This window comes from Balearica regulorum, chromosome Z (assembly GCF_011004875.1).
Source record: "Balearica regulorum gibbericeps isolate bBalReg1 chromosome Z, bBalReg1.pri, whole genome shotgun sequence".
NCBI classification, from domain to species: domain Eukaryota; kingdom Metazoa; phylum Chordata; class Aves; order Gruiformes; family Gruidae; genus Balearica; species Balearica regulorum.
The window spans coordinates 30,887,594-30,915,182 of NC_046220.1; the positions used below are offsets into that span (position 1 = coordinate 30,887,594).

The 27,589-nt window shown below is 38.2% G+C and overlaps 1 protein-coding gene across 3 annotated transcripts; it reads right to left on the reverse strand.

Moving 5' to 3' along the window:
• Positions 1–401: 401 nt before the first annotated feature.
• PRRC1 (proline rich coiled-coil 1) lies at positions 402–26,361 on the reverse strand. Of its 3 annotated transcripts, none has more exons than XM_075739626.1 (9): positions 26,262–26,361; positions 19,211–19,324; positions 14,967–15,353; positions 13,948–14,105; positions 11,224–11,326; positions 8,120–8,283; positions 6,830–6,933; positions 5,568–5,670; positions 402–1,923 (listed from the first exon to the last, which is right to left on the reverse strand). In XM_075739626.1, the coding sequence occupies exons 2-9, from the start codon at positions 19,302–19,304 to the stop codon at positions 1,714–1,716; spliced, it is 1,323 nt and encodes a 440-aa protein (XP_075595741.1). In that variant the 5' UTR covers positions 19,305–19,324; positions 26,262–26,361; the 3' UTR covers positions 402–1,713. The 3 variants fall into 3 exon arrangements, with proteins under 3 accessions (XP_075595741.1, XP_075595742.1, XP_075595743.1); XM_075739627.1 differs by having other exon boundaries at positions 26,270–26,294; XM_075739628.1 differs by lacking the exon at positions 26,262–26,361 and adding an exon at positions 23,808–23,874.
• Between the last annotated feature and the right edge of the window lie 1,228 nt (positions 26,362–27,589).

Genomic DNA, 27,589 nt, shown 5'->3' on the forward strand with positions numbered 1-27,589 from the left:
AGGCCACGAAAACAAGAAAGAAAATGGAAATTCCTCTTCAGTTTTATGCCAGGGGACCTACACCTACTGGTGATTTCATGTCCTCTTCCTTTGCATCATGGAGGATGCTGTAAGCACAGGATAAAAAGGCAGCATCCAACATACCATACACTGCAAACTGAAATTACAATACAAGCCTTTACTGAACAATGACAAACAGAAGTCCCTGTATCATCCTTTTAGTTTACGATATGAAGAAGTGCTCCCAGCGAGAGACCTCAAGCACCAGGTTCTGTTTGTTTTGGGTTTTTTTTCAGACAACACAGGCATTTAAGTATGTGCCAAATTTGTGAGTTGAAAATGCAAATATAATTTAAATAAACAGATGTTCATCAGCTGTATTAAAAAATAAACCTTTAAAATAGATAGCATCCTCTAGGAAAAAAACATTTATTCAAGTGATTTACAGAGTAAGCCAATTAAGGCAAAATATATTATTTGCAAATAGACAGGCTTTCACTGGGTACAAATATGAGCTGGCTTAACAGTATATTGTATATAAAAATGTTCTTTGAAAGCATCTAAGAAAGGTAAAGGCAAAGCAATATATTCTGAAAAACTGCTTCTTTATCGCAAACAAAAAGCATTTGCTTATTCATAACTTCTTAAAAAAAGTATTATTATCAAAATATTTTCTTCACAATTATTTCCATATCTCTAAATAAAGATTTAAGATTGTGTGAGCATGGAAAGAGGGCATTTATAGCCATGAAAAAAATCAGACACCACTGAAGACTTACATAAGAAACAGTGAGCTCATGACATCAAGAATGCATTTAAGACTTACAAATGTTTAGAAAACTCAGGACAGCAAAGCAAGTGATACACATCTCACCATTTTCCACATCAAAATGCTGACAGCCATAACTTGACAGAAGAAATTACATAATTCCATACAAAATACAAAATTTGGAAGCACTGGAGTAAATTATTTTGTTGAAACTGTGGAAATAGTTTCATGCATATATGGTACCTGACCTAAAACTGAAGCAACTTGAAATTTGTCTAGTGTTTTAATTGGACATGAATTTCATTACTTTTACAAAAAGAAAAAAAGATGCAGCATGGAAAATGAGATTTCAAAATTATTTAACAATGACTTCAACCAATGGGGCATGGATTTGTGCTCTTCTTCAGCGGCTCACTCATGCTGTAAAAACTACTCAGCATCACTCCTGATAACTTATATACGTACTACCTAAGCACAGGCCCCAAGAAAACATTTAATACAAAAAGTAGTCTCTCTGGATTGAAATGCATATATAACATACATGTTATGCTGTCAACATGTTTGTATTACTAATATAATAGAAATAGCAATGTGCCCTTTCTTTAAAAAAGTATACTAACTAAAATATCTCAGCAAATGCCTAATAAGGTGTCAAATAATAGCACATTCCACTTTACAAACTAATGCTATTTTTGTCCCAGTTATAAATATACATTTGTTCTATTTTCCTGTTTTGTGAATCATATTGGAAATTATATAGTAGTTAAAAATTGCAATTGCTCATTTCCACTACTGGAAATTACCTTCATTTCTCAGTAAGTAAAACACAGTTTACAGTTCGATTACAAATCTGCATTGTATCCTCTGAGAATTAGAATATGTAGCTTTCACTTCAATTCCAGAATCAAACCCAGTATTCCTTAGTGTCATGGATCAGCCTTCTGTCAAACGGTCCTGGGTGGTAAGTGTTGTTTGTACATTCCTGCTAGAGCCTTAGCTGCACTGTAGATCATCTGTCGACGGGACATACCAGTGAATACCATGTGCCAATCAGTCCTGTTGACATTCATTATACTCTTCTCAAGCACTTCGCCCACAGTCACCAACAGGCCTGACCATCTCAGATTGTAGTCCTGAGGAGTGAGATTCTTAGCCTGTGTAACATTTTGAGAAGTGATTATTGAAAGAGTTTGAAATGAGTAGTTTTGTTTCTATCTTCACTATTACTGACTCTCATAAGTAATCATTCTTATATCAATAGGACGACATGGCAAATTAAAGCGTATCAGAATCCAAATTTCAGACTGCCCCATAATTTGCCTAGCCAATTATACTTTTTGGACTTGTACATATAATGATCCAAATGACATCTTAACAGTATAAAACTAAAATATGATGCTTAAGAGAGTAAAGACATTCAGCCATTACCAGGAAGTAGTTTTCTCTCTTAAAGTAGCCAACACATGGAATCAGTAACAATACATATTTATATAATGTCTCTTACCCTCCAAAGGTTTTAAAAACAGTTGAAGTGTCCTTCTGAAGCAGGCAAGTAGCCAAATACAAGAGAAAGGCTGAGCCTGGCAGAAATGTAGGACCAAGATATTTGTGTCAGATCACAGGGGATTACATACTGTAATTCCCTGAAGTTGGAAACAGAAGGGAAACAGTGGGGGAAGTATCACTGCATTTATCTGGTCTGATGCTCATCCTAGGCAACCGCCTCTGGTCACTGTCACATACAATGAAGGGTAGAAAGCTTTTAGCCTCAGTAAGACTGCTCTTAGTATTAGTCAGTTCTTCATAGCATTGCATATTGGGCCCAATTCTTCATACAGATAATTTGACAAATATTTGAGTTAGTCTGTCTGCAGTGCATCTACAGCACATCAAAGTTCATTACCGTGTTCCAGCCTTCCTTAAACTGCTGTCTTGCATAACAGCACATATAAGTTTGTTAGATTATGCAGTCCGCTCCAATATCGACATAACTTATTATCAAGAGGTACATAAAAGGCAGATTTCTTAAGCAAAGGAACAGGAAATTTTCCTTATTAGTCAGAACATATTGGCAGTAAGAAGTAAATAAGAGTGCATCTAGCTGCAATTAGGGACTGAATATCTGATTGCGGTATCTCCATTATGATCCACAATTGCATATAACTTCATCAATTAATTATTTGGTATTTTTACTGCTAAAGAATCAGTAAACTGCAAATAACAAAAAAACAACCTTGCAATGGTTTCCCCATCATGGTTGCAATTTCTGGCTCAGCAAAAAAACAAGATATCTGGCCTCTTAACAGAAAAAGGTTCTCAAAGCAAGCCCTCAAATCCACCTTTTCACTTCCTCAAGTAATATTTAGAGTTATGAACAGCAATGAGTCTCATATGCGCTCAGAAAACTGTGCTATTGGTAAAGACATTAACAAAAGAGTATATATTCTATACAGTTTTACCACTATTTCCACTACACAGAACAATAAAACACATAGCTAGCAAGAATTTTGAGAATCTTTTGTACTGTAAATAACAAATAACATTGCCTGCCCAACACATATTTCTTCTCTGTTCTTAGTCTTAAACTATTCAATTGCTGTTTTTTTCCTGTCATAATCTAGATTTTGAGTAAAGATATTGGACTGGATTTATACAAATGTATATTTCTTGCACATCCCTGAGAGAAGTCCACTCTGATCTAGAAGAGACATAGTGGGAACAACTGGTGCACACACACACAATGAAAAGCCCAATGACACACCGCACGTTATGCGCAACTTAACTGAAATATATAATAGCAAGATTAGGAAAAATGTAACACTGAAAGTAGGAAACAAAGCTATGTTTTGCTGTTGATGCATATAAAAGGACAGTTTTCTTTGAATAGGAGAGCAGAGTTTGGTCTAATTCAAGTTTAAAGGCTTCCAGTTTCACTGAATCTGTACTATATGCCAAGCTATACACTAAATAGGTTGCATAAGAGTTAAAACAAGAACGTTTCCTGCTATTATGAAGTAAACACTACTTTTCAAAGTTACAAAGCATGTTTACCTAAGGGAAAAAACCCTCAAATTTAAGCTATTAACTATACTTTTAAAATGACAAAATAGAGAATTTTCTGTGAAACAAAAATTAAAGATATGTATTGTGCTTTATGTTTAAAAAAAATCTTTCAGTTCATATCAATGCTCCATAGAGAATATGACAATTATTTAAGCAGTAACTTCACATTGCTGTGTCTATTTTCATGGCATCATAGCGACCTTTAATGATCATCTAGTCAATGAAATTTTATCTGCTTAATTAACATCTTTTCCTGTAGCTTCACATCTTTCTCCACTCTTTTTGAAAAGCACTCTGGAAAACTACAGAGAGACAGAGCAGTATTTCTCCTTTTCCACTCATCAGCTTTCAAAGTTGTAAGAATTCTGAAAAACAAGAACTAAAACCAATCCCACAAATGTTCACTCAATTGGAATTGGTACTACAAAAAAAAAAAAATTAAACAGTTACTATTTTTTTTCCCCAAAACAACCCCCTAAGGATCAAAGCCCAATTTGAGCTTAAGGATCAAAGCCAAGAATTTGAAATTCTTCACGGAAACATTTATTTAAAAAGAATTTTCACACCAGAGTTAATTAACGTATGACAGTGCCTGCTGTCAGGCAACATGCACTGACTGGAGTTTGGAGTAATTCCCAGTGTGTGCCCAAAGAAATGTAAACAATTTCATTAAAAACTTCTATTGGTGATATTTAAGAACTGCACATTACTGCACTATTTCTATGGGATGAACCATAATATTTCCAAGATTTACACCTTTCCATTTCAGAAATTTTACATTATTGTCAGAATAGCAGTCAGAAGAGGATAGCAGTCTTGCCTTTTAGGTGAGAGTTTGTATGTTCATGGTAGAATTAAGTCCAAGCACAGATCTGAAGAATGGGTATCCTTTATGTGTTAGGAATGAGTTTTGAGAATACTAATCCATACTGTATGCTGTCTGTTTGCTGCTAATTAACAACATAAATACCAAGGTTTTATGAGCTTTATTAAAAATTGAGTGGAAAGATCTCAATTTGTAAATTGAGATCTTGTACCTAAATGAAGTGCTAGCTACTTCACTGAATTGCTACCATGTGCATGTGTGCACACAGACACTTCACTATTACAGAGTTTTGTTGGCATTAGATGAAACTCCAATACATATGCGAAGTAAGTTAAAGAAAGGAAATCAAGCCTTCGGATGGATAAGAGTGCTTACTGCACCTCCTAGGTGCAGCTGCTTAGTGCATTACTTAAGCTGCAAAGACCTCCTTCCGCATCTGAGGAAGAATGAGTATTCTTATCTAGGTAAAGATTCATGAGGGTTAATTTTGAGTCATGGAACCAGACTGATGACAATATTTCAATAATTAAAGTTATATTTCCTTTTTGAGGGAGTACTTCTTTGTGGTTAATTTCTTCCTGGTTAATATTTCCTCTTGTTTAATTTCTTCTTGGAATATTTATTCTTCATTAATAAGAAAGTAAACCTAGTGCTTTCAAGTGCCATGTATTGCAGAATGAGACTCTTGATCAGTAACTGCTTTGCCAGAAATGCCCAAAGATTTTTAGGTAATACATAAACATGATACAAAAATAGTTTTCTGTAAGTTTTATATAGTTTTTAATTTTATAAATTAAGCCATTCAAGTAGAACTACTGTCAGTAAGAACTGACATCACAAATGAAATGAAAACTTAAGTCTTATGTCTCAACTGTTAATCCAATGTTGGTAAGAAAATTAAAACCTCACCTGCTGAACATATTGCAAAGGCACTGGTGTTGCTTGGGTAAAAGCTTCCAGATGAATTCCATGAACTGGATCCTCAATAATCAGACATCCAATGTCAAACCATCTGCAATGACGTGCAAGGTACTTTACCTTTACTGAGTATCACTCAATTGAAAAACATGTTAGCAGTTAAATTATGACCATTTTACAAACTCTACAAATGTAAAAAATAATGTAATAGTGTTATCTCAAAGTGTTCCAGTATTTTTCAATTAAAATTTGCATATACATATTTATGTATATGAATTGATATATTTTATATATATATAAAAAATTGTAGTGCATGCGTATGCATGTAAAATGCATACTATACATAAAACTATATAAAATACATGAAACATCAAAGAAACAAAGAAAGCTGGTGGGGTGGGCATGAGTGCAGATAAGATCTTTTGCCTGTATTTATTATGCTACAGTTTTCATTCAATCTTTGAAAGAATGTTTCTCATTAAGATAACCTTCCCTAACAATAAAAAAAATAAACCTATTTATCATTCATGTTCTATATTCAGATTTTCTGGTAGATCTAATATTGTAACAATGATTTAAATGGTTTATTCAGAGAAACACTTCTGAACCTTTCAGAAAAGATGGTGCCTGCTGTAGCAGACACAGTAAAGGCTACTGAAGCAGTACCCAAAATGGTTCCCTATCTAGCTTTCAAGAACATTAAATCATTTCTCCCTATCAACAAACTAACATGATCCAACACTGACATGATCGAAATCAAACCAAGGGCTACCTCACTGTATTCAATTCCTGTAACAGTTTTACAGTTGAGTTGCCACAAGAGAAACATATTCCAGGGAAAGCACAAACACAAAATCAAGGCCAAGGATCAGAAAAGACTTTAAAAGAAAAATAATTAACTAACAGTAGTTAGTTGCTTCATACATATTATATATGTGTCTACATATAAATTGTATTCTATTCTTTAAAGCATGGGAAGCAAGGATGTTGCTATAAAAAGAAATGTACAACTCCAATTTTAAGCTTCATGTTAAGAGTTCAGTGGTGCAAGACAGGAAGAAGTACTTCACTTGCATCATCTTTGTAGCATGTGAACATCATCACCAAAATCAAGTCTACCAAAGCAACACTGAAGGCTGTGACTCTCACCTTCCTTCTGCTCAAGTGATACTGCCAGCAACTCCTTATAGGCCCCTATGAGTCCACAAGAATGTTCCTTCCCCTCGCCCCCCAAATATATTTAAAGTTCTCACTTATCAGGAAGCAATTCCTCAATGAAGTTTTCTACTGATACAGCAGGCTGTTTTTCATGTATTACTCCTGTCCGACGCAAGCTGTCTATTCTTTCTTGGGCTCCCTAAATGGTAACATAAACTGTTAGACAACATTCTCTTTGAATCAAAACATAGTACAATGCTTACAGATGAATGCAAAAAGAAATCTAGAACATACTTTTCAAGTTAAACAGAAAATATGAGAGATTTTGAAAATTGACTCTTATTTCAACACTAGAAAAACAAAACCCAAAACTCATGAAAAGCATTATAGCTTTTCCCAAATAAGAATTCCAACCAGTAACAAAAACTACAGAAAAACTAATTAAATATTTTAGTGTGTTATTTTTCCATGAAAATGACCTAGATTAGCATGCAAAGAATTCCTAACCCGAACTGTGCCAAGTTTCACTATTAGTTAAAGCACTAGTATATATTTCCGTTACTCACTTTGCAGCTTAAGATTTGCTGGGTTTAGATCCTTTAAGAGCTTTGGATCAACTTTGCAAGACCAACAGAGAAAATCTCTTTGTTGTGGTACATATCTAATTAAGATGTAGGAATCATTTGCTTCAAACCTGTTATCACTCTGAAGCCGTAATACAAATACTACTACAGTGCAATAGCGAAACAGGTAAATGAACATATATATCTTTCTCCTTTACCTCAGTATAAAATTGTATCAGCTAATACATTGCTATGAGGATAAGCTTTACTCAGCTGTGAACACTGCCACAGCAGTTAGGAGAAAATAATTCCTTTTTAATGAGTAAATTATTTGCTCACATTTAAGAAACAGAATACTAAATAGTTGTTTTCAGAGTTTTTAGTTATTGGCCAAGGAAGTGGTTCCACCTAGATACAGGTGACAAACATGTACATTTTAAAAATCTGGTGAAACATCCTTTGCTAACACTTCCTCTGGGCCAGCACAGCCATTTACAAGGCTGCACAGTGAATTCCTACTTTTTAAACATAACACAGATCTGTTGGGGAAGATCCCCGACAAGCGTTGGTCAAACTATCTTTGATCAACAGAACTAGTGGGGAAACAACTCATTCTCAAAGAGTCTCTTAACTTCTAACATTCCCAACAGGGTGTGCTAGTAAAAGACTAAGAATAAATGCCTGATACACCTTGAAACTACTGTAAAGTAGAACTAGATGATCTTTAAGGTCCCTTCCAACCCAAACCATACTATGATTCTATAGTTTCCACATCGTCTTTGTGCATTGGAGGTACTTTAGTATTGTTATATATCAGCTTACTTTTAAACCTGCAGCATAGCCCACAGGTTGGGGTGCGATGTTAGACTGTGCAGCCTCTCCAGTAACAACAGCCATTCCAAAGACTTCTTGAAAGGCATCTCGAATTGCTGCAACTTTTACCTCTTTATTAGAAGTAACCACTATGTCCAGTTCTCCCCCAGTTTCTGTAAAATACATATATATATATATGCATGTATTTTTTCTCATTCCTATTATAAGCTAGTTCAAATACACTCTACATCTTAAGCCTATACTTCAGCTGGTCTTCTTTCTCATGCACTGTACATAAGTTCTTTCCTGAGCAGAAAAAATTAAAAAATACATGACTAGCCAAGTGATTCACAGATGACAGACAACAGGAACTGATGGTTATTCAGCACCTGAAAAAAAGCATACCACGCATTAAAGATGACAATTCATGGATTTAGGAGAACAAGAGAGACATCCATTTCTAAGGATGTTTTGGTGTTACCAAACCACTGGGAGGTGGCAAGGAATGTTGTTGTTACACACAAACTCTTCCCTATGAAAAAGACCAAGAATGCAGATGCAGTTCATAAATTCCAGTGACTAGCTGTCAAATTACATAAGCTATAAAACTACTTTCTAGTTGTTGTCGGACTGTGAATTTTATCAGTATCATTTTATTGCCTGCCTGCCTCCCTACAGCTTTATCTTGTTTTTAGATATTTTGTTATAAGTGTTTCTGACAGATTTCCACATGGCAATATCTCCATAAAGAAGGATGAGTTTTCACTAAGCTTTTTTAGAATAAAACAAAACAGTTCATGAATTAAAAGAAATCTAAAACTACTACAAAAGACTCAAGATGAGCTCAATTATACCTCACATCTGCCTTTACCACAGATGGATCATTTTCATTGTCAAACAATTTATGCAAAAACATTTCATAAAACTTGTCCCTGCTGTGACAAGTTTTCTTAACAGCTTAAACTTTTTTTCAAACATGGAATATGACATCAGTGAAAGCTGCATAAATAAAGTGGCATCAACAAGCGTAAAGGACAAATTAATGGACAACATGTCCACAAGCAGGCATTAAGAGTAATAGGTATGGACGTGCCTCTTGTCATCCTTAGTCCAATGGCTGTGGATGATGGAATACAAGGGGAAAGGCCTGCAGAAGTCACCATATCTACTGTCATTTACCATTCAGCATCTCCTGTTGCTTCTGCTGAAGACAGAATACTGAGCTAGATCAACCACTGGACTGGAGTATAAGGAAAGACTGACAGAGCCGGTAATGTTCATCCTGGAGAAGATAAGGCTCAGAGGGATCTTACTGATGTATACAAGTACCTGAAGGGAGGGGGCAAAGAGGAAAGAGCCAGGTTCTTTTAGTGGTGCCCAGTGACAGACCCAGAGGCAATGGGCACAAACCGAAACACAGGAGGTTCCATATGAACATCTGGAAAAACTTTTTTACTGTGAGGGTGACCGAGCACTGGCACAGGTTGCCCAGAGCAATGGTGGAGTCTCCATTCTTCGCAATATTCAAAAGCTGCCTTGACACAGTCACAGAATCACAGAATGGCAGGGGTTGGAAGGAACCTCTAAAGATCATCTAGTCCAACCCCCCCGCTAGAGCAGGATTACCTGGAGCAGGTTGCACAGGATTGCATCCAGGTGGGTTTTGAGTATCTCCACGGAAGGAGCCTCCACAACCTCTCTGGGCAGCCTGTTCCAGTGCTCAGTCACCCTCAAAGTGAAGAAGTTTTTCCTCATATTCAGATGGAACTTCCTGTGTTCCAGTTTATGCCCATTTTCCCTTGTCCTGTCACTGGGCACCATTGAGAAGAGTCTGGCCCCTTCCTCTTGACATCCACCCTTTAGATATTTTTAAGCATTGATAAGATCCTCTCTCAGTCTTCTCTTCTCCAGGCTAAACAGACCCAGCTCTCTCACCCTTTCCTCATATGAGATATGGTCCCCTTTCATTCCACATATAGTCCACTGAATTAGTACAATAGCGCAGCAATGTGGTTAGCTGGATCACAGACTAGATCCAACTGAATAAAGGCTCAGAAAAACAAAATGCAAAAACATTTTAATGGTTTCTTCTCAGCCTTATCAGTTTCCTGACCAGCCTCACCTACATGCAGACAAAGGGCACTACTGGGACAACTAAGAAGGGAGACTGCTTACCGACTGCTGGAAGAAAAAAAACACAAGCCCAAAACCAACCAAAAAACACCAAACAACAAGAAAAAAAACAAACCAAACCAAAATCCAAAACCTAACCACAACCCTGACAAATTATGTCATTTGTTTCCCCATTTTAATGAAGTAGTAATCTTAGGTCAGTTATGTGTGACATGCAATGTATTCTAGTAAAACAAAAAATGATGAATACCATAATGCTGTTCCTTCCTATTAATTTTCAAGCTGTAATTGAAATGTTATGCTTTTCATTCCATGCTCAATGCTCAGCAATACTTCAGACTTCATTAGACCATTTTAGAATTTAACATTCCTACTAACTGATTCAAGAACTGCTTCAAGTTTGCCGAATTTCCTAAAAATAGTATAAATACTATTAGGCTAGAAAAGCGAACAGATGAAAATCAGAAGAAAGCCTCAATAGCGATGTAAACACCTCTGTCCTATGTCTCTCTGAGTATGCTTACCTTTTGGCTTGTTTTAACTTTAATGTGATAGCTTACACAGTAGCATTTAAGCATGTGATCCAACAGAATACATACAGTGTATTTTAAAATCAACTCCATAAGGCTTAAATAGAGACACAGTGAGAGAAAACAGTATGCAACTTAAGGATTACAGATAAGGTCTCTTCACTGTTTTTTCTATGTAACTTTCTCATCTTTCACAATCTGAATTAAAGGATATTACTATGCTGCTATCTGAACTATAGCAGAATACAAAAGTCAAATAAACCTCAAGACACACATAAAAAGTCAGCCTCCAGAGTGAGAGTTTCACTGGACAATACACTTGAGAAATCAGTGCATTACTGTGACTTTGAATTAACGCACTACATGTACAAACCTCAAGTGCAGAGTGCTATTGTATTAACCTCTCTAACACTTACATGTATTACTTAATGGTTTGGCACAAATACTTACTGATATACGGAACCATGCCAGGATCCAGTGTTGTGATCATGGTCTCCACTGAATGTTTGGTTTTGTCAAGAACAGACTTCACCATGGGATTCTCAGCTACACCCTAAATTTAAGCAAATAGATTTCCATATTATCTTCTGTTTTTATCCCCAAAAACCTCAAAGTGTTACAGTTCAAAACCAACCAAAAAATGCCCAAATATGGTCTTTTTACCACATTTACACTTTGTAACTTATTGTATATCACTCCTCAGCACAAATGCTGCAAGCTGAAACTATCAGTGCATGACTTTTCAGTTACAACATAAAGTTCAAATATAGTCTTTACCATCCTCTTCTGCATTAATGCAGAAACAGCCCCATCAGTGATGGTGGGCAACATGCTTGATCTAGTCCTATTCTGGGACGAGAAGTCTTGAGCATTTAGCATAGTTGTAGATTCCCAATGCTCATTATAGGTATCATCAGACTAGGTAGCTAGATTTAAACTGCGATAACTTAAGCTGAAGAGCCTTCCTTTTCTGACCTTCTTAAAGACAATAGGACCTATTTTTGAATGGCCCATTACTAACAAGTACATTGAGCTGGAAGTCCTCAATTTATACACAGATGCTAAACATTGCTGGAAAAATGTTCTACATTCTCCAGCCAAATCATAGGTGGAGCTGCTGACAGACCTAAAAGTTCATTAAATATAAAGACAAACACTGTCCAGTGTCTTGCAAATAGTCTTAATGAATGTATCTCATCAAATGTTTATTTAAATTCAGGTAAGATCACAGGTTGAAAGAAGAAAGTTACCAATAGTGAATAATTGAGAGATAAATCACCGGAAACTACTTTGCAGAAACCTTTTATAAAATTTCTTTAGTGAACAGACTGCTTTCTGTCTAATATTAAAGCTGTCAGGTGCAATGACTGCAATAGTATCCAACCCTGCCTCTGATACGTTATGTAGAAACCAATCTTGGAACTCCTATGAGACTGCTTAGCCATCTTTGACATATCAAAGGAACCAAAACAGTCTCATTTGATTCTAGACCACTAATTTGTCAATTTTAGATTGTCAGATCTAGCTTGAAGAAAACCTGGAAGAAAGGTGTTTGATTTCCAAAGAACACCAGAGGAAAAAGGGTAGTTCAAACTACTTCAAGAACAGAAGTAAAGATAACTGGTTGCCACTACTGTGTAAGCTCTTCAACGGGGAATCCAGGATGCATTTCTGTAACAATTACTAGTTAGTCACACAGACTCTGGCTGATGTTTAAAAAAAAAACCAGACTGATGTGTGCTTCCACACATCAAAAACCTGATGATTTCAGTACAACTAATGATTCCTCATTCTTCCACCTAGGAAATTCTCAGAAGTCACTGAACACGCAGAGCACATAGAACGCTTCGTACTTCAACCAAAAACTAGATTTTATTATTGAAGTCAATGATACACATTCTCCAAAAAATAGAAACAGGACACATTTTGGATCTTACTGGTATACAAACAACAGTAATGTGGATTAGATTGGCTTTTCAACTAATTTGCAATTGCAAGCTCTGGTACTTTCAAAAGGGCTACACAATCACGTTCGAAGAAAAATGTTCTCTTCTGGAACATTACCATCTATCGCAAATATTAAGAGGAATATGATGACCGAAAGACATTATTACTTAAAGGAAGAAAGATGATGTGTTTTTATGATCATGAGAAGACACCTCTCCTTTACAAGGGCAGCATAACAACTCTGCTATCATTGTACTGATGGAGGATTAATCATGCTCTTTAGGACCATATCACTGTCATAATGTGTATTCCTGGATTAAGGGAGGGCTCGCTCTGTCATGTGTCACACAACCTATTTTCCCAGATTTTCTTGTTCAAAAGGCCTTGAAAGTCCCTCCAAAACTCTTCAATCCCATTTGGACATAAATCTTCTTGATTCTTCCTTCATGTTTAGTATGACACAGTACAGAAAATGGTGTTGCTCTTGAAGACAGTTCAGTGTTCACATACAGTCCTTAGATCTTTTTGCCACAATCTTAATGATGCTACTTATATGTAGCATTTGTCACAGCTCCAAAAAGGTTACAGGCTAATGAAATTCTACTAGTTGATGTTGCTGCTTATTTCCTCTGTATGATTAGATTGCACCACAAGGTGTATCTGTTCTGCACTATATACTCCATGCCTTCTAGCAAATAGAAAAATCCTACAAAATATCTTAGACACTTCTTAAGAAACTGTTCCTTGGTGGGATAAATATGTATTCGTCTCTCCTTGAAGAGACGTGTTTGTTTTAAAACAGGCAGGACTTGCATCCTATAGAAAGCAAATTCAGTCTGTTAGGAAGCGACAAAGAAACAGGATATGCAAAGAATTCTGGTGAGGTAAAAGAGACTATCTTTTTCTGCATCCAGTCGCTGTAAAATAAAAATTAGCTTTTGGGTCTTAAAGAGGTTCTGAAGCTTCATGTGATTTAAGAACATGTGACAAACCTATTAGGTACGTATATCTTCCTGTCACAAGCACTAAAATGAACACATAGAATACCTGCATTTATGTAGTCCTCATTCTTCTACATAAAGGAAGAGCAAAAGCATAGTTTCAGCAAATATCACTATTAAAAACAGCCACCTTGCACATGAGGACAGTAGTAACACGCAGTTAAAAATCTAATGTCTTATAGCCAGTAAAAAATGGTAATTCGTCGTAATATACAAAACCCCATACCTTTATAAACCCCCACAGTCCTCCAGCAGGTGTTCCACCTTGGGCAGTAGATACTCGGGGGTCTTCATGCTCCTCAGGAAAAGTAATTGCAGAACCAGTTCCAGGAGCCAAAGGTGATGAGAAAATTGCTTGTTGAGTAATAGGATCTGCCAAAACACCTAGTAAGACAGAAAAATAAGACTCAAGTGTTCATTTATTATACCGCATTTAATTTGTTATACTGTAGCAACATGCAATTGTTTAACAGGAAAATAAGCAGGAAGAACAGAATAATACTGGGCTGATTCACTTCATTTCTTGAAGGTCCCAGAACAATTATGCTTGTTAAAGGTTAGCAGATATAACTACTGTAAGTAAGTTCAACAATATCTGCTAATAGAACCAAGATTGCCTGTACATTATGTATAAGATTAAACAATTATTTTTTTTCTTAGCATGTCAGTTAACAGTCGTGCTTTTTATTGTCTTCAAATTTTCATGAGGTGGCCTCAGTAAAGCAAAAAGAGGAATGGGTGTTGCTCTCTGAACAAAGAGAGAGAAGTAAGAAATTTTCTAACCTGGAAACAAGAAAATAGAAGCTGCTGTCATGTGATGGATGGCTTCTTATAGACAGCTTTTCAGAACAAAAACCTGAAAATTATGAGATTACAGCCTGAGATATTGTATCATTCTGTGGAAATGTAACGGCTGAAATTGACTCTCTGATCTAAGCAACAGATATGTATACATGTTCAGCCAGGCTTTCCTGTGCAAGTTAACAAAAAATAATGCTCTCAAACATAGACTTTTCTGTGAGCCTGAGTGCTAGCAGAACTATACTAAAGAGGACTCTCTGTCCTAGACCATGACTGTACTTTAAAGGCTATTCTCCTTTCTCCTGAGTGAAGCTACATTAACTAAGCGTAACCGGAGTAATAAAGAAGCTGAACTTGCGGGACTCTAGCAGATACGTGAAGTAGCCACCCAGGTGATCCCTCATCCTGTCTCACAAACATGAAAGCATATATACAAAAAGTTACCTGTGACTGGAGGTGCAGAAAATGATGGCATCAGTGGGCTCTGTGGTGCTCGACCAGCATGTCCTCTGGTAATATCATAGGTTGAAGATATGGAAAATCCCGAAATGGGGGGACCAGTAGGAGGTGCAGGAAGACTAGAGCCAGTAGCAGAGCTTAATGGAGGAGGTGTAGAGAACTGGGACATGGAGGTACTAAAAGATGAAGAGGCAGCATGAGGTGGGGCAGGAGTTAGAGGTGGTGCAATAGTAGAAACCGTTGCAGAAGGCACAACTGGAAGAGAAGCTGAAGTCATTATAGGAGGAGGAAGCGAAGGCACTCCAGCTGGCACAGGTGGTGAGTATGCAGGAGAAGATGACATGCTTGGTGTAGCAAGGGGACTGGACAAAGCTAGGGAAAAAGAAGAAAAAAGAAATTTTGGAAATGCTGAGCCTTAATCTCAAAAATTCAGTTATATAATTGTTCAAATATTTTACAAATATGTTTTGACTTGGTCTGCTTTTTTTCCCTTCAAAGTGAATTTTAGTTCTGCTTGAGTTTGCATACAATACCAATTGTGCTCAATTTTTGGTGATAGTATCTTGTAATCTCTTTTTCTTGCATGATCCTATTTGTCATAAGCTTAAAAACATAACTCAACATTTGACTTATCTTGAATTTATAGCAGCTGAAGTCTGCCTCAGAAATTTCTAGCTAGTGCTGTTGTTTGAGTGACTGCTTAATCAACAGAAATAATGATGATGCAGGAAGTGTCCATCTTTAATCTTAAAACGTACACTCATAATATCTAGGAGGGTGGGAGTTACCTCAGAGGTATGGTTCTATGAGATGGGCTGAACATCAGGCAGCCCCCTCTTCCCTGGCACTCAGCCTCCTAATCCCTTTGCTTTCTCTGTTTCAGTCTGGCCCTCAGCTGATTTTTGGATAAGCCAATTTTGCTCTCTAAACCAAGTTTAAACAGAAAATTAAGTCAGAAAACCGGAAATTACCATTTTTGACAGCAGTAAGCTGTTGGATCAGCTCAAACGTCAAACTGGCCTCAGCCTAAATATCAATGACAGTCAAATGATATCCCAAGTTACACTAATGCAGTGGTCTCCAAATTTAATCATGCACACCTATCAATAAAAAAATTTTTGAGCATGCACCTCCCCAATATATGTAATTTTTTTATTTATAAATTATTTACATGTACCACTGTACTAGCATATTATGCATATTATAAAACATACACAATAGAAATTTTAAAAGGATGAGATAAAGATTAATTTAAAAATTTCAACTTTTCTGATCCTGCTGAAAATTGTTTTATGAATATACTATTAATACAGTATGTTAATAACGGTTAACGTACATTAAAAATTATTAATAATAATTGTATTGTGTGAGCAATGTGATTGAAGCCTCATTATTTTTTAAATCTTGGGTTAACATCTCACAAAACAGCAATTTGAAGGCCTGGTTCTATGTTCAGATTATTTTGATACTTGGCTTTAATGGCTGTCATAGCTGGAAAAGATACCTTACAAAGATATATAGATCCAAATGGAAGAAGTGCATTGTTCACTGTGCTTACTAAATCATGCTATTTGTTTTCCACTCCCACTCACCAATTATACGAAGGTTTTTCTTGAAACGGAGCTAGCAAATCTCCGCCTTCCCTGATGTCAATCAATTGTTCTTGCAAACAAATCAAAAGGTTTGCACTTTGTTATTTTTAACAAATGAGTTCAAAACCCACTGAAACTCTTCATTTGGAAGACTTTTACACAGGTCAGGAAATTCTCTTTGCAGTACAAATTGGACCGTTTTTATACGTGACAGTTGCATTGATTTTGGCAACAGGATTGCCTAGCGCTGGAAATCTTTCCAAATATCAATTTTCAAAACGCTCTCTCAAATGCATGACTTTCTTACAAAAAGTAGTTACTGTATCACTCCTTGTTAGAACATCACCTTTAATATGAAGGGACAAATTATGAATCCCCCCCCTTTTTTTTTTTAAAAATATCTACTAGGTAGCACACTGCTGACAGCCACTTGTCATCACAGAAAATATCAGCAAATCTGGGAGACTCGTCTTTTTGTAAAAAGAAAAAGAGTTCATGCCATCTTTAAGTTCAACAACTCTTTTAAACACATTGCCACATGACAACCAGCGAACCTCTGTGCAATACAAAAAAATTTCATGGTCACCTCCCATGTCATTACAAAGTATTGTTAAAAAAATATACTATTTAAAGATAATTTCTATAAAATTAAGCACATTGATGACATCCTGTAGCACTTTGTGCACTTCCAGCTCCAGTTTCTTTGCTGCAATAACTTGACTACGAATGAGGCAGTGAATAAATCTCATGTGTGGTGATATCTCTGTAACCTTATTCTAAAGTCCATTTTTATGCTAGTCAAAGCAACTGCTCCACCAGTGGTTACACTTACACAGTTTTAATAAAAGCACTGCTTTTATTAAAGAAGTCATTTACTGTTGAAGATATAGCTTCTCCAGCACATCCCTCCTTTAGCATTTGACATTATAGTAGTTCCTTGTGTATTTTATTATTGAAACAGAATTTAGCAAAAACCATAAGCAGAGACATGTTAGGAACATCTGTACAGCAAACGCCCCATGCTGTAATTTGTTCTAACACTTGTTTCTTCAAATCTTCAGCAATGTTTTCTGTGTGTCTTTTAACAATATTTGCTGACAAATGCCACTTGTGACCATATTGTTTTCCATTTATTATTTCAGACATTTTTACCATGTCAGGAAGAACAAGTGTTTCCCCAATGTAAATAGCTTTTTGTATTCACTATTAGGTAAGCAATCTCCAAAGAGGCTTCTAAAGATTTATCATTAAGTTTGCTGAATTTTTTTAAGTACTGGATTGAGTACTCTATGACTTGAAACATTACAAAATAGATTTTTATATTTTTAGAGGTTTGTTTTCATGTTCTGATTAGTTTTTAAATGTCTTGCTAATCATAGTGGTTTCACACTATCCTTAGTTAATATCTCAAGGCACAATATACACTTAAGGCAAGGTTCATCATTAACAATGGTAGATGTAAGTTTAAATTTCTCCTGGTTTTTCCACTCAGATAGAGTTAATTTTCATGAGAAGCTGGGAGGGCTAAACCATAACAATATTTCAAATTCCTCTCTTGAAAATTTTGAAATTTTTTTGGCCAACTTTTTGTCAAATCAGATTAGATTGTTAGCCACACTATGAGGTAAAAACAACGGCAAAAAGCTTGTACTGGGAGTCAGAGAAGTGTCAGCTTTTCCATATTCTTTTTGTTTGCTGCTGCTTAAATTTTTTTAGCAGTATTTTCTATCTGTGGTCTCTTTGCACGAATCTTTTTTTAAGTCACTTGTTCATTTTGTGAGGGTTAGTATAGTTAAAACTAGATAATATAACCCATAAATCCACTTAAGGCGGCACACAAATGGCAAGGCATCACAACATGATGAAAGTGTGTTAACAAGTGAGGGTGCCAGTGTCAATCCCTTAGCATCATGGAACATCCACTTCTCCCTCAGGACATGTGAATGTTCAATGTACGGACAAACTGAGTGAGGACACCAGTGTCGAGCAGTATATTAAATATTAGTAAAGCTTAATTTTTCTTATTTTAGATAAAATAAATATTACTGAAAGCTCTAATATTTTCTTCCTGTACCCCAGTGGATTGCCTGGCACACCCTCTGGGGTTAAGGGCACCCCACTTTGGAGTCCACTGCAGTAGCGTGACTCAGGATAACAATACCAGATATGTCAGAAAATTGAATATTTGATATTCAGAATATGGTGTTCAGATTCTTGAAAAATCAGATTAAGTGCTTTGATTACCACTCACAATATTAAAAACCAAGTGATTATCCAGGTTTGCCACTATCCCTGACAAGACTGTAAATTTGTTTCAACTCCCTTCTATGCTGCTCATCTAACAGTGCGCTGTACCAGAAAGTATTATTTCCTTGGCCCCACATCCTTAAAAAACACAAGTGCATCCACATGACTTCATAAAAGAGTTTCAAGAATAAAAAAATGTTTAAAATATTCTGTGTGTCAGATGTATGTCAGACAAGAAGCACACTTCCACAATAAAGCAACAATTTAAATTTTTCCAATTAGACTGGAGAAGACCACTGTAATTATGGTGATTGCAACATCTTTGGATGAATTACTGTGCTTCAAAAGACATGAATAAACATGACCAAGTTGGTGAGGAAGTTTCTGTACCTAATGAGACAGGTGTAGCAGCAGCAGCAGCCCCTGCTGGGCTTCGTGGGGGCGTACCAGGTGGAGTTGTCTCTATTCCACTCTCTTCCATCATTTTCCTTCAGCTACGAAAAGCTGTGAGGGGAAAAAAAAAAAGCGTATCTTGAGAAACAAGGGAAAAGATTTTAAATTAGAATGTAAAGGCCACAACACAGTGATTTACAATCCTGAACAGAGCAAGTAGTTCAAATGCAAACTCTAGAAAAAAGAAAAAATTTACTGATTACAAGTACATAATTATCCAGTATGTGTCATTTCTCCTGTATCTTCCCTTTATTTTTAGCACTCTGATAATACTTGAAACGCCAAGCCTTCTTCTAAAAACCTGACTGTGCATGCCCAGTTATTGCTTCCAATATATACTGGTGGTACTTAGATAGGCAATAATAGAGAAGTAATTAAAGATCATAAAACCCATACCCCATTGCAAGAAAAACTTAACTATGGGTAGTGTTTTGCTGCATTATTGAGCTGTAGTAATTCCAACAAGGACTTATTATTTTCAGAGCTGATGCATGACAGGATGCAAAAGGTGGCAAGAGGCAAAACAGAGGACCGAAGTCTCCCCCTTCTACCAGAGAAGAATGACAACTACCGACAAAGTTGTAGCCCTCTCGGGCTTAAACACTTCAGCAGATGGTCCTGACCATCACACTTGAGTGCAAACACCGTGAACAGTGGCATAGCTGGCAAGGGCCCAGGACTCCTGACTCTGTGACCTTAACTCTAACCATGACCTTGTCTACCTTAAAAGATCAGCGTTTTGGGGTCAGCTAAATAAAACTCCAGAAAAGCCACATGAAACCAGCTGAAATTCACTTATAACATGAATAAAATTACACAGAAATTAATTTACACTGAACAAGTTTTCCAGTACAGACAGTACCTGTAAAATCCAAGTATCATACTGCTCTGGTGACTATCAGAAGTGAAAGTAACTGAAAACTTCAGCTTTTATTTTGAAGGCCAGATTATGTTTGAAGTATCTTTTAACATCTTTGAGTAAAACTTTAAAATACACTATGTCTGGTAAGATAAAGCTATATGTTTATTTAAAAATCTTAAATTAATGTAAAAGTGCTTAGGAGAAGAAAAGGAGAGGGGGAAGAAATTAAGACTTTCATGAACATCTGGAGATTTTTGTTCTTCAGTGCAGAGGCAGCTAAAAAGACCCCTGCTTCTGCCCAAGTCTGGTAAACTAGACAGAAATGATTTGTACCACTCCCTGATGTAACAATTCATAAGGAAATTTTAATGACACAAAAATCCTATATAAAGGAATTTATGTATGAAAAATAGGTAGAAGCAAACATTTTCCATCATATCCATTATATCAGCAGCTACTGAGGACTGCCAGCTTATTCTCTTTAACAATTAACAAAGGAAAAGGCTTAGATAACGTGTTGAGTGAAAGTACCCATGTGTATATAAAAAGAACTCCACCTACAAAAATACAGGGGTTTTCCTCTCTTTCAAAAAAGAAAAAACCCTCATTGCCTCATTGTTGTTTTAAATATGTATACAACTCAATTTTAATATGGAGGAAAAATTACTGTTATTACCAAATTGAAAAATACAAAAAGTAGGATGTCAATGTTAGTCTTGACAAGCTTACAAAGAGCCTCAAAAACAAATGAAAGCATCAAAATCACAAAGGAGAAATTATAGTCCCTTTTACAAACCAGTATGCTTTGCATAAGTAATTCAAGATTAAACATTTGAGCCCAGCCTCAGAAAGCAAGTAAATGTGGTTTATGTGCAGCACTCTTAATGACAGAGGGATTTTAGGTTCCAAGTACCTCTTCAATTCATCCCATCTGAAGTGAAGCTTTTAAATGAAGGAGTCAGTAATTGCCTGATGGAGAACAGACTGGCTTGCAGAATGAGTACATCTCATCATCCCTCAGAAAGGAACTGCAGAGTCCTCCATTAAACTTCACTAAGTGGAAGAATTTGCAATAATAAGATTTTGTCTTTTAGTCAAGCTGCAGGAGCTTACATTCCCCCTCACAGAAGTATTTCTAAAGTAATCCTTCTTCCAATTATACACTGCGAAGAATTTTCCATTGTGCAACTAAAGCACTAAAGACCAAAACCTCCTAGAAACATTTTATCAAGGCTCTTTTAATCTGCTGCTTGATTTTACCTAATGCCATGATTAAAAACTGCTGAGAGGTGCTTACTAAAAAACAAATACTGTGGCCATGTAGAATGACTGAAAAAGTTATACAGATTCTTTGAAAAGCCACTCTGTGGAAAGCTTTTTCAAAGCTTCACAGAGCTATTAAAGGGGGGGGGGGGGGGGAACAACCCCCCAAAAAGTAACCTAACTAGCATCTGGAAGTTAGGAATTAGTAGAGATGTAAACAACTCTGTAGTTGCTTTTGTCTATTAACTTAACAATGAGAAAAGTGAAGCGATCATTAAACAGAAACAGCAATCCCAAACTTGCAAAAATTTTGAGTTGGTTGCTGAAATATGATGAAACTGACTAAAAATTTTAATTAAAAAAAAAAAAATCAGTATTTCACATTTTCTCCTCTTACTTGTAAGCCTCTCTGAGAGAGCCAACCATCTGCAAATCCAGCCTGACCAGGAAATGGACGCTTGGGAGGAAAATCCTGCCAGTTGTAGGGCTTATTTACATTCCCTTGGACTATGCAGGTCCAGGTGTGCACCCACAGGCAATGTGTCCCCCAGTAAGCTGTATACCCTCAGAGTGATGCCCAGTCAGGAGTATACTGCTATCTCCCTTCTGTTCTGGCTTAAATTTTATCCTTTGACCCTAATACATCCCATACTCTTTCATATATTGTCCACTATAATCAGTTAGTGTTTTACCACTAGCTAGGGAAAAGAACATCTCTCCTTACCTTTTGCTAGAGGAGTTTACAAATTATTCTCTCACATAATGTACAACCACAATAGCCTGTAGTATTTTCTTCCAATTCTCAACTTTTTCTTTACTCTTTTCTCCTTCCATCTACGCATCCTGCTGCCAATTAGAGAGCCCTGAAGCCTAAATGCTCCTCTATCCTTTTCCCTTTACACAACCAATAATCTTACTGTGAATTTCTGATCTGGCAGGGACTAACATGAAGCCAGCACAAACAACAGCTTTCTATACACTGAATTCTCAACATAAGCCAGTTGTAGTTTGCAAATGCTGCAAGAAAAGAACATAAATAATTGGGAAAAAAAGAATAAGGTTAAGGAGAAAGATGAGACGTGAGAGGAGGGAATATACAAGTAAGGAAAGCAAGAAGTACGGACAGGTGTAATTTCAAGCTAATAGCTCATAGTGTTGAAAGAATCCAGCACTACATATAATTGAAACTGATCCTACAGGACATATGGTTTAACACTTGAATCTAAATGACTTACCTGAAGCCAGTTACACATGAGAAACTGGGAAGCATTGGGGTGGAAGAAGAACATGGAGGGCAAAAAACCCAAGCAATCCACAGACTTTAACAGTGCTCAGTCCTCAACGAAGTTTCCAATGAGGGTTTCCAACTTCCCTTATGGGACTTGCAGGGAAAAAGTTCCCCAAGATCAGTCTGCAAATCCTTAATGACTGCTGGGTGTGGAACTGGACTGTCTTTTCAGTGATTTAAAAAAATAGTAATAGTAATAATTCTCCATAGTCCAAGCCACAAACACATAGTTTGCAGCAAATACCACCTGAAAATTCAGCCTAACTTCATAAGGAAGTCACTTTTTCATCTTCTTGCAAACCAGAACATTTTGTGTTACTAAACTGAAGACATAAAGGAGAAATTGAGATAGGCAAATTGAAGCATGGGCAATTAGGTGAAAATAATAGCAGTACTGCCATCTAGTGATTTGTGATGATAAATTGATTTAATAAATTTCATAATCTTGCCACATTTAGCTAGAAGAAAATTTTGTCTTATCCTTACATTAAAGTAAAAAAGGGATATGGAAAAGAGAAATACACAGGAAAAAAACCTACATTGCCAATGATGAGTCATCCTTAAAATAACCCCTTTAAGAAGTAGAAGCATACATTTTGTTTGCTTCCATCACTTGGTTAAAAAAAATAAATAAACCCTCTCAGTACTAATGAAGACACTATAGGGATGATATTAAACTCCCACATTACACAATGAAAATAATAGTATACCCACAAGGTCTACCCCTCATTGACTGGTAACTGTATTTTACTGGTTCTCACCAGCTGAATCTCAGCCATTAACCTAGTTCCCAAATGCAAGGCCTGTGTATAGTGAAAACCAGGCTAAAGTTCTGACTGTTAATTTTAACAGGGCTTGTGTTAAAAGCAGGAATGAAATAATTTTATTTGGAGACTAAAAGGCTGAATTGGCAAATTATTCATCTTTTGGCTTAAGTTTAATAGGAAGTAATTACATTTGCATTAATATTCGGCAATAATCCTAACGATATAACCATACTTCAAAAGCATTCTTCAGGTTATTACTCTAAAATATAAAAATTCACAGTTAACTATCACCTACAAATGGAGATTAGCAAATTTCACATGAATAAGAACACATTATCTAGAAAGCAGTCATACTTCAGAGTTTATAATGAGGCCTTATTTTCAGTCATCCTTATTTAATGGCTTCTTGTATTTCAGTAGATGCTCCTGTTAATAAAAAAAACTCCGTAATATACTCAAGAACCCTAAGAGGCAAAACTATTCTCTAAACAGAGCCTAAAATGAAACAAAACAACGGCTGGAATACTAAATTCAAATGCTATTAAACTTCTCATCTTTAATCATAATAGGCATAACTATTTTAATTGTATGGAACAGTACTGATTACACACACTATTAATAGCTAAGCACAAGTTGACAACTGTCCAGAATAAGGAGCAGTCATTTATTTATTTATTTGAACAAATCAATTGTTTGGAGCCATGCCCAGTGCAACAATCTCTTCAAATAAAACGTTGCATCATAAGTTGCATTAACTAATAGAGAGATTCGTAGGCACATACTAGCCTACAAAAAAAAAGCCCAAAAACTCATGAAGATGCGAACAAGAGAGATAAAAACAGAATGACCAAGAAGAAAACAAGAAAGAAAATGACAAAAGGAAAACCTTCTGCTATTAAAAACGGAGTGAAGCTGACAGCAACCAAAAAGACAACACTTTAAAAAAAACCCACAAATCAACAACAGAGTTGAATTGTTCATATACTAAAGTTTCATCTGAAAAATTCCTTACATTCATTTCTTCCATTTTAGAAAGGGAGAGCACAAAGGCAGGTATAAAACTTCCTTCAGACTCTGGTCTGTTAAATGCAGCCAGGTCCCAGAGGACATACAAAGCCTCACTGAAGCCAATGGAAGGGCATAGAGGGATCATCAGTTTAATCACTTGGTGTTAAATGGCTTGTTCTAAAGTCCAAAGCCTTAAAGAGTGGTAATCAGGAAACAGAAAAAAATAAAAGGAAAAAGAGAGAACAAAACTCTCCTATACCTGATTTATATTCATAGCATAAATAATGTTAATCACAATACCGCCATTAAAAAAAAAAAAGTCTGTTTACCAAGCAGAATCCAGTATGCCTCAGACTTAATGCAGTACCAAGACAGCTTGAAATACCAGGCATGCCAGAAGGGTTTGGCCTCATCTTGAGACTACTGCAGACAGAGTTATTGTAGTCCATAGATACCATAAAAAATAGGAAGTTTTTCTAAAAGCTTGCTGATCTTTGAGAATTATTTTGTTTCCCACATTCTTACTGACACTGCCAACCCTTAGGATTTGTTCCAGACCACACACATCCTTATAATGAAATATTTATTTTAAATATCACAAAGCTTATGTAGCTCCACCGACTATTAAGTTCCAGATCACTGATGACCACAGAGAACTACTGACCTAGTATACAGTGTTACATGACTACATAAAACCATCAAAGAAACAGCTAAACAAAACCATGTACATCCTACCAATTTACAGCAATAGCTATATCATATGATGTGATGTAACAGCTCCAGGACTTTCAGAGGATTTTCCCCCAAAAGAAACGATGCTTTTTTCACATGATGATAAAATTAAGTAAAACATATAAATAAAGGGCAAATCACTTGAACAATGCCTCCAGAGACATTATAATAACAAATACACTTCCTGAAGCATCACTTCTGTAAGATACCAATAGATCCTCAAGGGTAAGGATTTCCACTGTCAATCATGCTAATTCAAGCTAAAACCACATGGGTTTACCAGAATCAGCATTTCCATCCCTAGCTGCAAGGCTGGAACACACAGCCCTGAGGGCAAGCATCTGAACTCTCTACACAGTGCCTGGAGAAAGCTTGATCACTCAGAAGGTGACTCACAAGAGCAGAACAATATACATGACCTAACAAGGTATCAGGACCAGCCAAATGGAAATTCTATGGAGTGCTGGTCCACGCTTGTCTTTGCAACACCACTAGTCACTGAAACGGTAAGGAGTCCTGCCGTGAGGACCCTGATCTGCCTTCATAGCCCACGACCCTAACCTTACAATAAGCCCCAAAGCACGTTCCTGTCAGCAGGGAGGACAGGAGCTGCTGCTGCCCTTTAGAAGGACAAGACGGTTCAGAATAGGAGAATAAGCCAGACTGCCCTTAGCAGGGTCAGAACCGTGGCAACTCTCCAGGACTGAGCCCGGTGAGGTGCTGACTCCGTGCAGCCACAGGTTGTGCTGCCCAAAGAGGAGAAGCGCCCGGGCGGGAGGTCTTGGTACGGCTCCCGGACCTCGGCCTGAGACCTCTACGCGCCCAAACACACACACGCACCCGCGGTCGGGCCAGCAAGCTACCCCGAAGGGCCACGGCGCTGACGGACCGCCAGAGTGGCGCGGCCTAGGCCGGCAGGCCAGAAAGGGCGGTGCGGTCCCCGCCAGCATTCCCCCCGACCCCCCCCCCCCCCGCACACCCCCAGGGAAACACTTCAGTGGCCCCCCCGCGACCGCCTGCCCTGCCTGCCACAACCTTCCACGTTGCCGTCCCCACCGCCGCCTTAACCTCTGAACCCGCCACAGCCGCTTCAAGCCCCAACGGCTGCAGCCGTCTCCCTGGTCCGCGGGTAAGCCACCGCTCCGGGCGCCGACACCGCCCCCCGACCAAGCCCAGCCCAAACCCTCCGGCCACTCCCTCCCCGCCGCCAGGGACGACGGATGCCAACGCGTCGCCTCTGCTAGCCACAACACGCGGCCTCACCGAACCCAAGCGCCGGAGTCCAACGCCTCCTCTCGCCGCGGCCCACCCGGGCGCGCTCGCCTAGCGGGCAGGCCGCGCCCGAGGCCTTGCCGGCGATGAATGGAGGGACTGACCGGCTCCGCCACCGACTACAACTCCCAGCAGCGGTAGCACCGCAGCACCCGCGCACTGCGCCGCACCGGCCCCGCCCCGCGCTGCCACGTCTCCTGCGGCGCTGCCTGGCGACGGAGCCTGCTGCCTGCCCCTTCCGTCGCGCTACTGGCGCGCACCCGGGTGCTTCTGGGTGCCCCTGGGCCCAAGGAGGCGCGTCCTGCGGTGTCGGCGGGGGGTGCCATTCTTCGCCCGGCGTGGCTCTACTGCTGCTTGTTCCCTGCTTCCAAAATGGCGGCCTCGGGGAGCAGCACGCCTCTTCTGCCACGTTCGCGGGAGGCCGCGGGGAGGGAGCGCGGCAGGAGGGAGGGTAGGTAGGGCGGGCCAACGGACTCTGCCCGGCGCGGGGTAGCGCTGTTGGGGGCCTGCCGTCTCGCTGCCCCCCTCACCCCAACATGCATGCTGTCTCACGCACCTGTACAAACTGTCAGCTGCATGGGTATCGATAGCCCCTCTGCCTTCTTCCTCTGGCTACCACCAACAAATTACTCCAATTTTACAGCCTTAACAACCCATCAGGCACGCTTTACTAGATTTCTTATTATGGGAATTTATATTTTAGTTACAATCACTTCTCTCCTATCCCTCGATGACATCAGAACCCATTGCTTAGAAACACCATAATGGGCCATCCTCAGCCATGGTGCATGCCCCAGCAGCTACGTGTGCCCCAGCATGTAACATCCACTGGCTCTTTCAGTACTCTGCAATGAATCCCAGCAGGGCCCATGGACTTATGCCCTGGGGAGCATGGAAGAGACACTGAATATGGAATGGAACTGAGCCCTGAGGAACAGTGCTTGTGACTGGCCACCAGCCAGATATGGTCCCATTCACTACAACCCCTTGAGCCCTGCCATTCAGCCATGTCTTCACCCAGCGCACTGTGCACCTGCTTATCTTGCAGTTGGACAACTTGACCAGAAGGATGCCATGAGGGACTAAAAGCCTTACTGAAATCCAGGAAAGCTGCATGCGCTGCC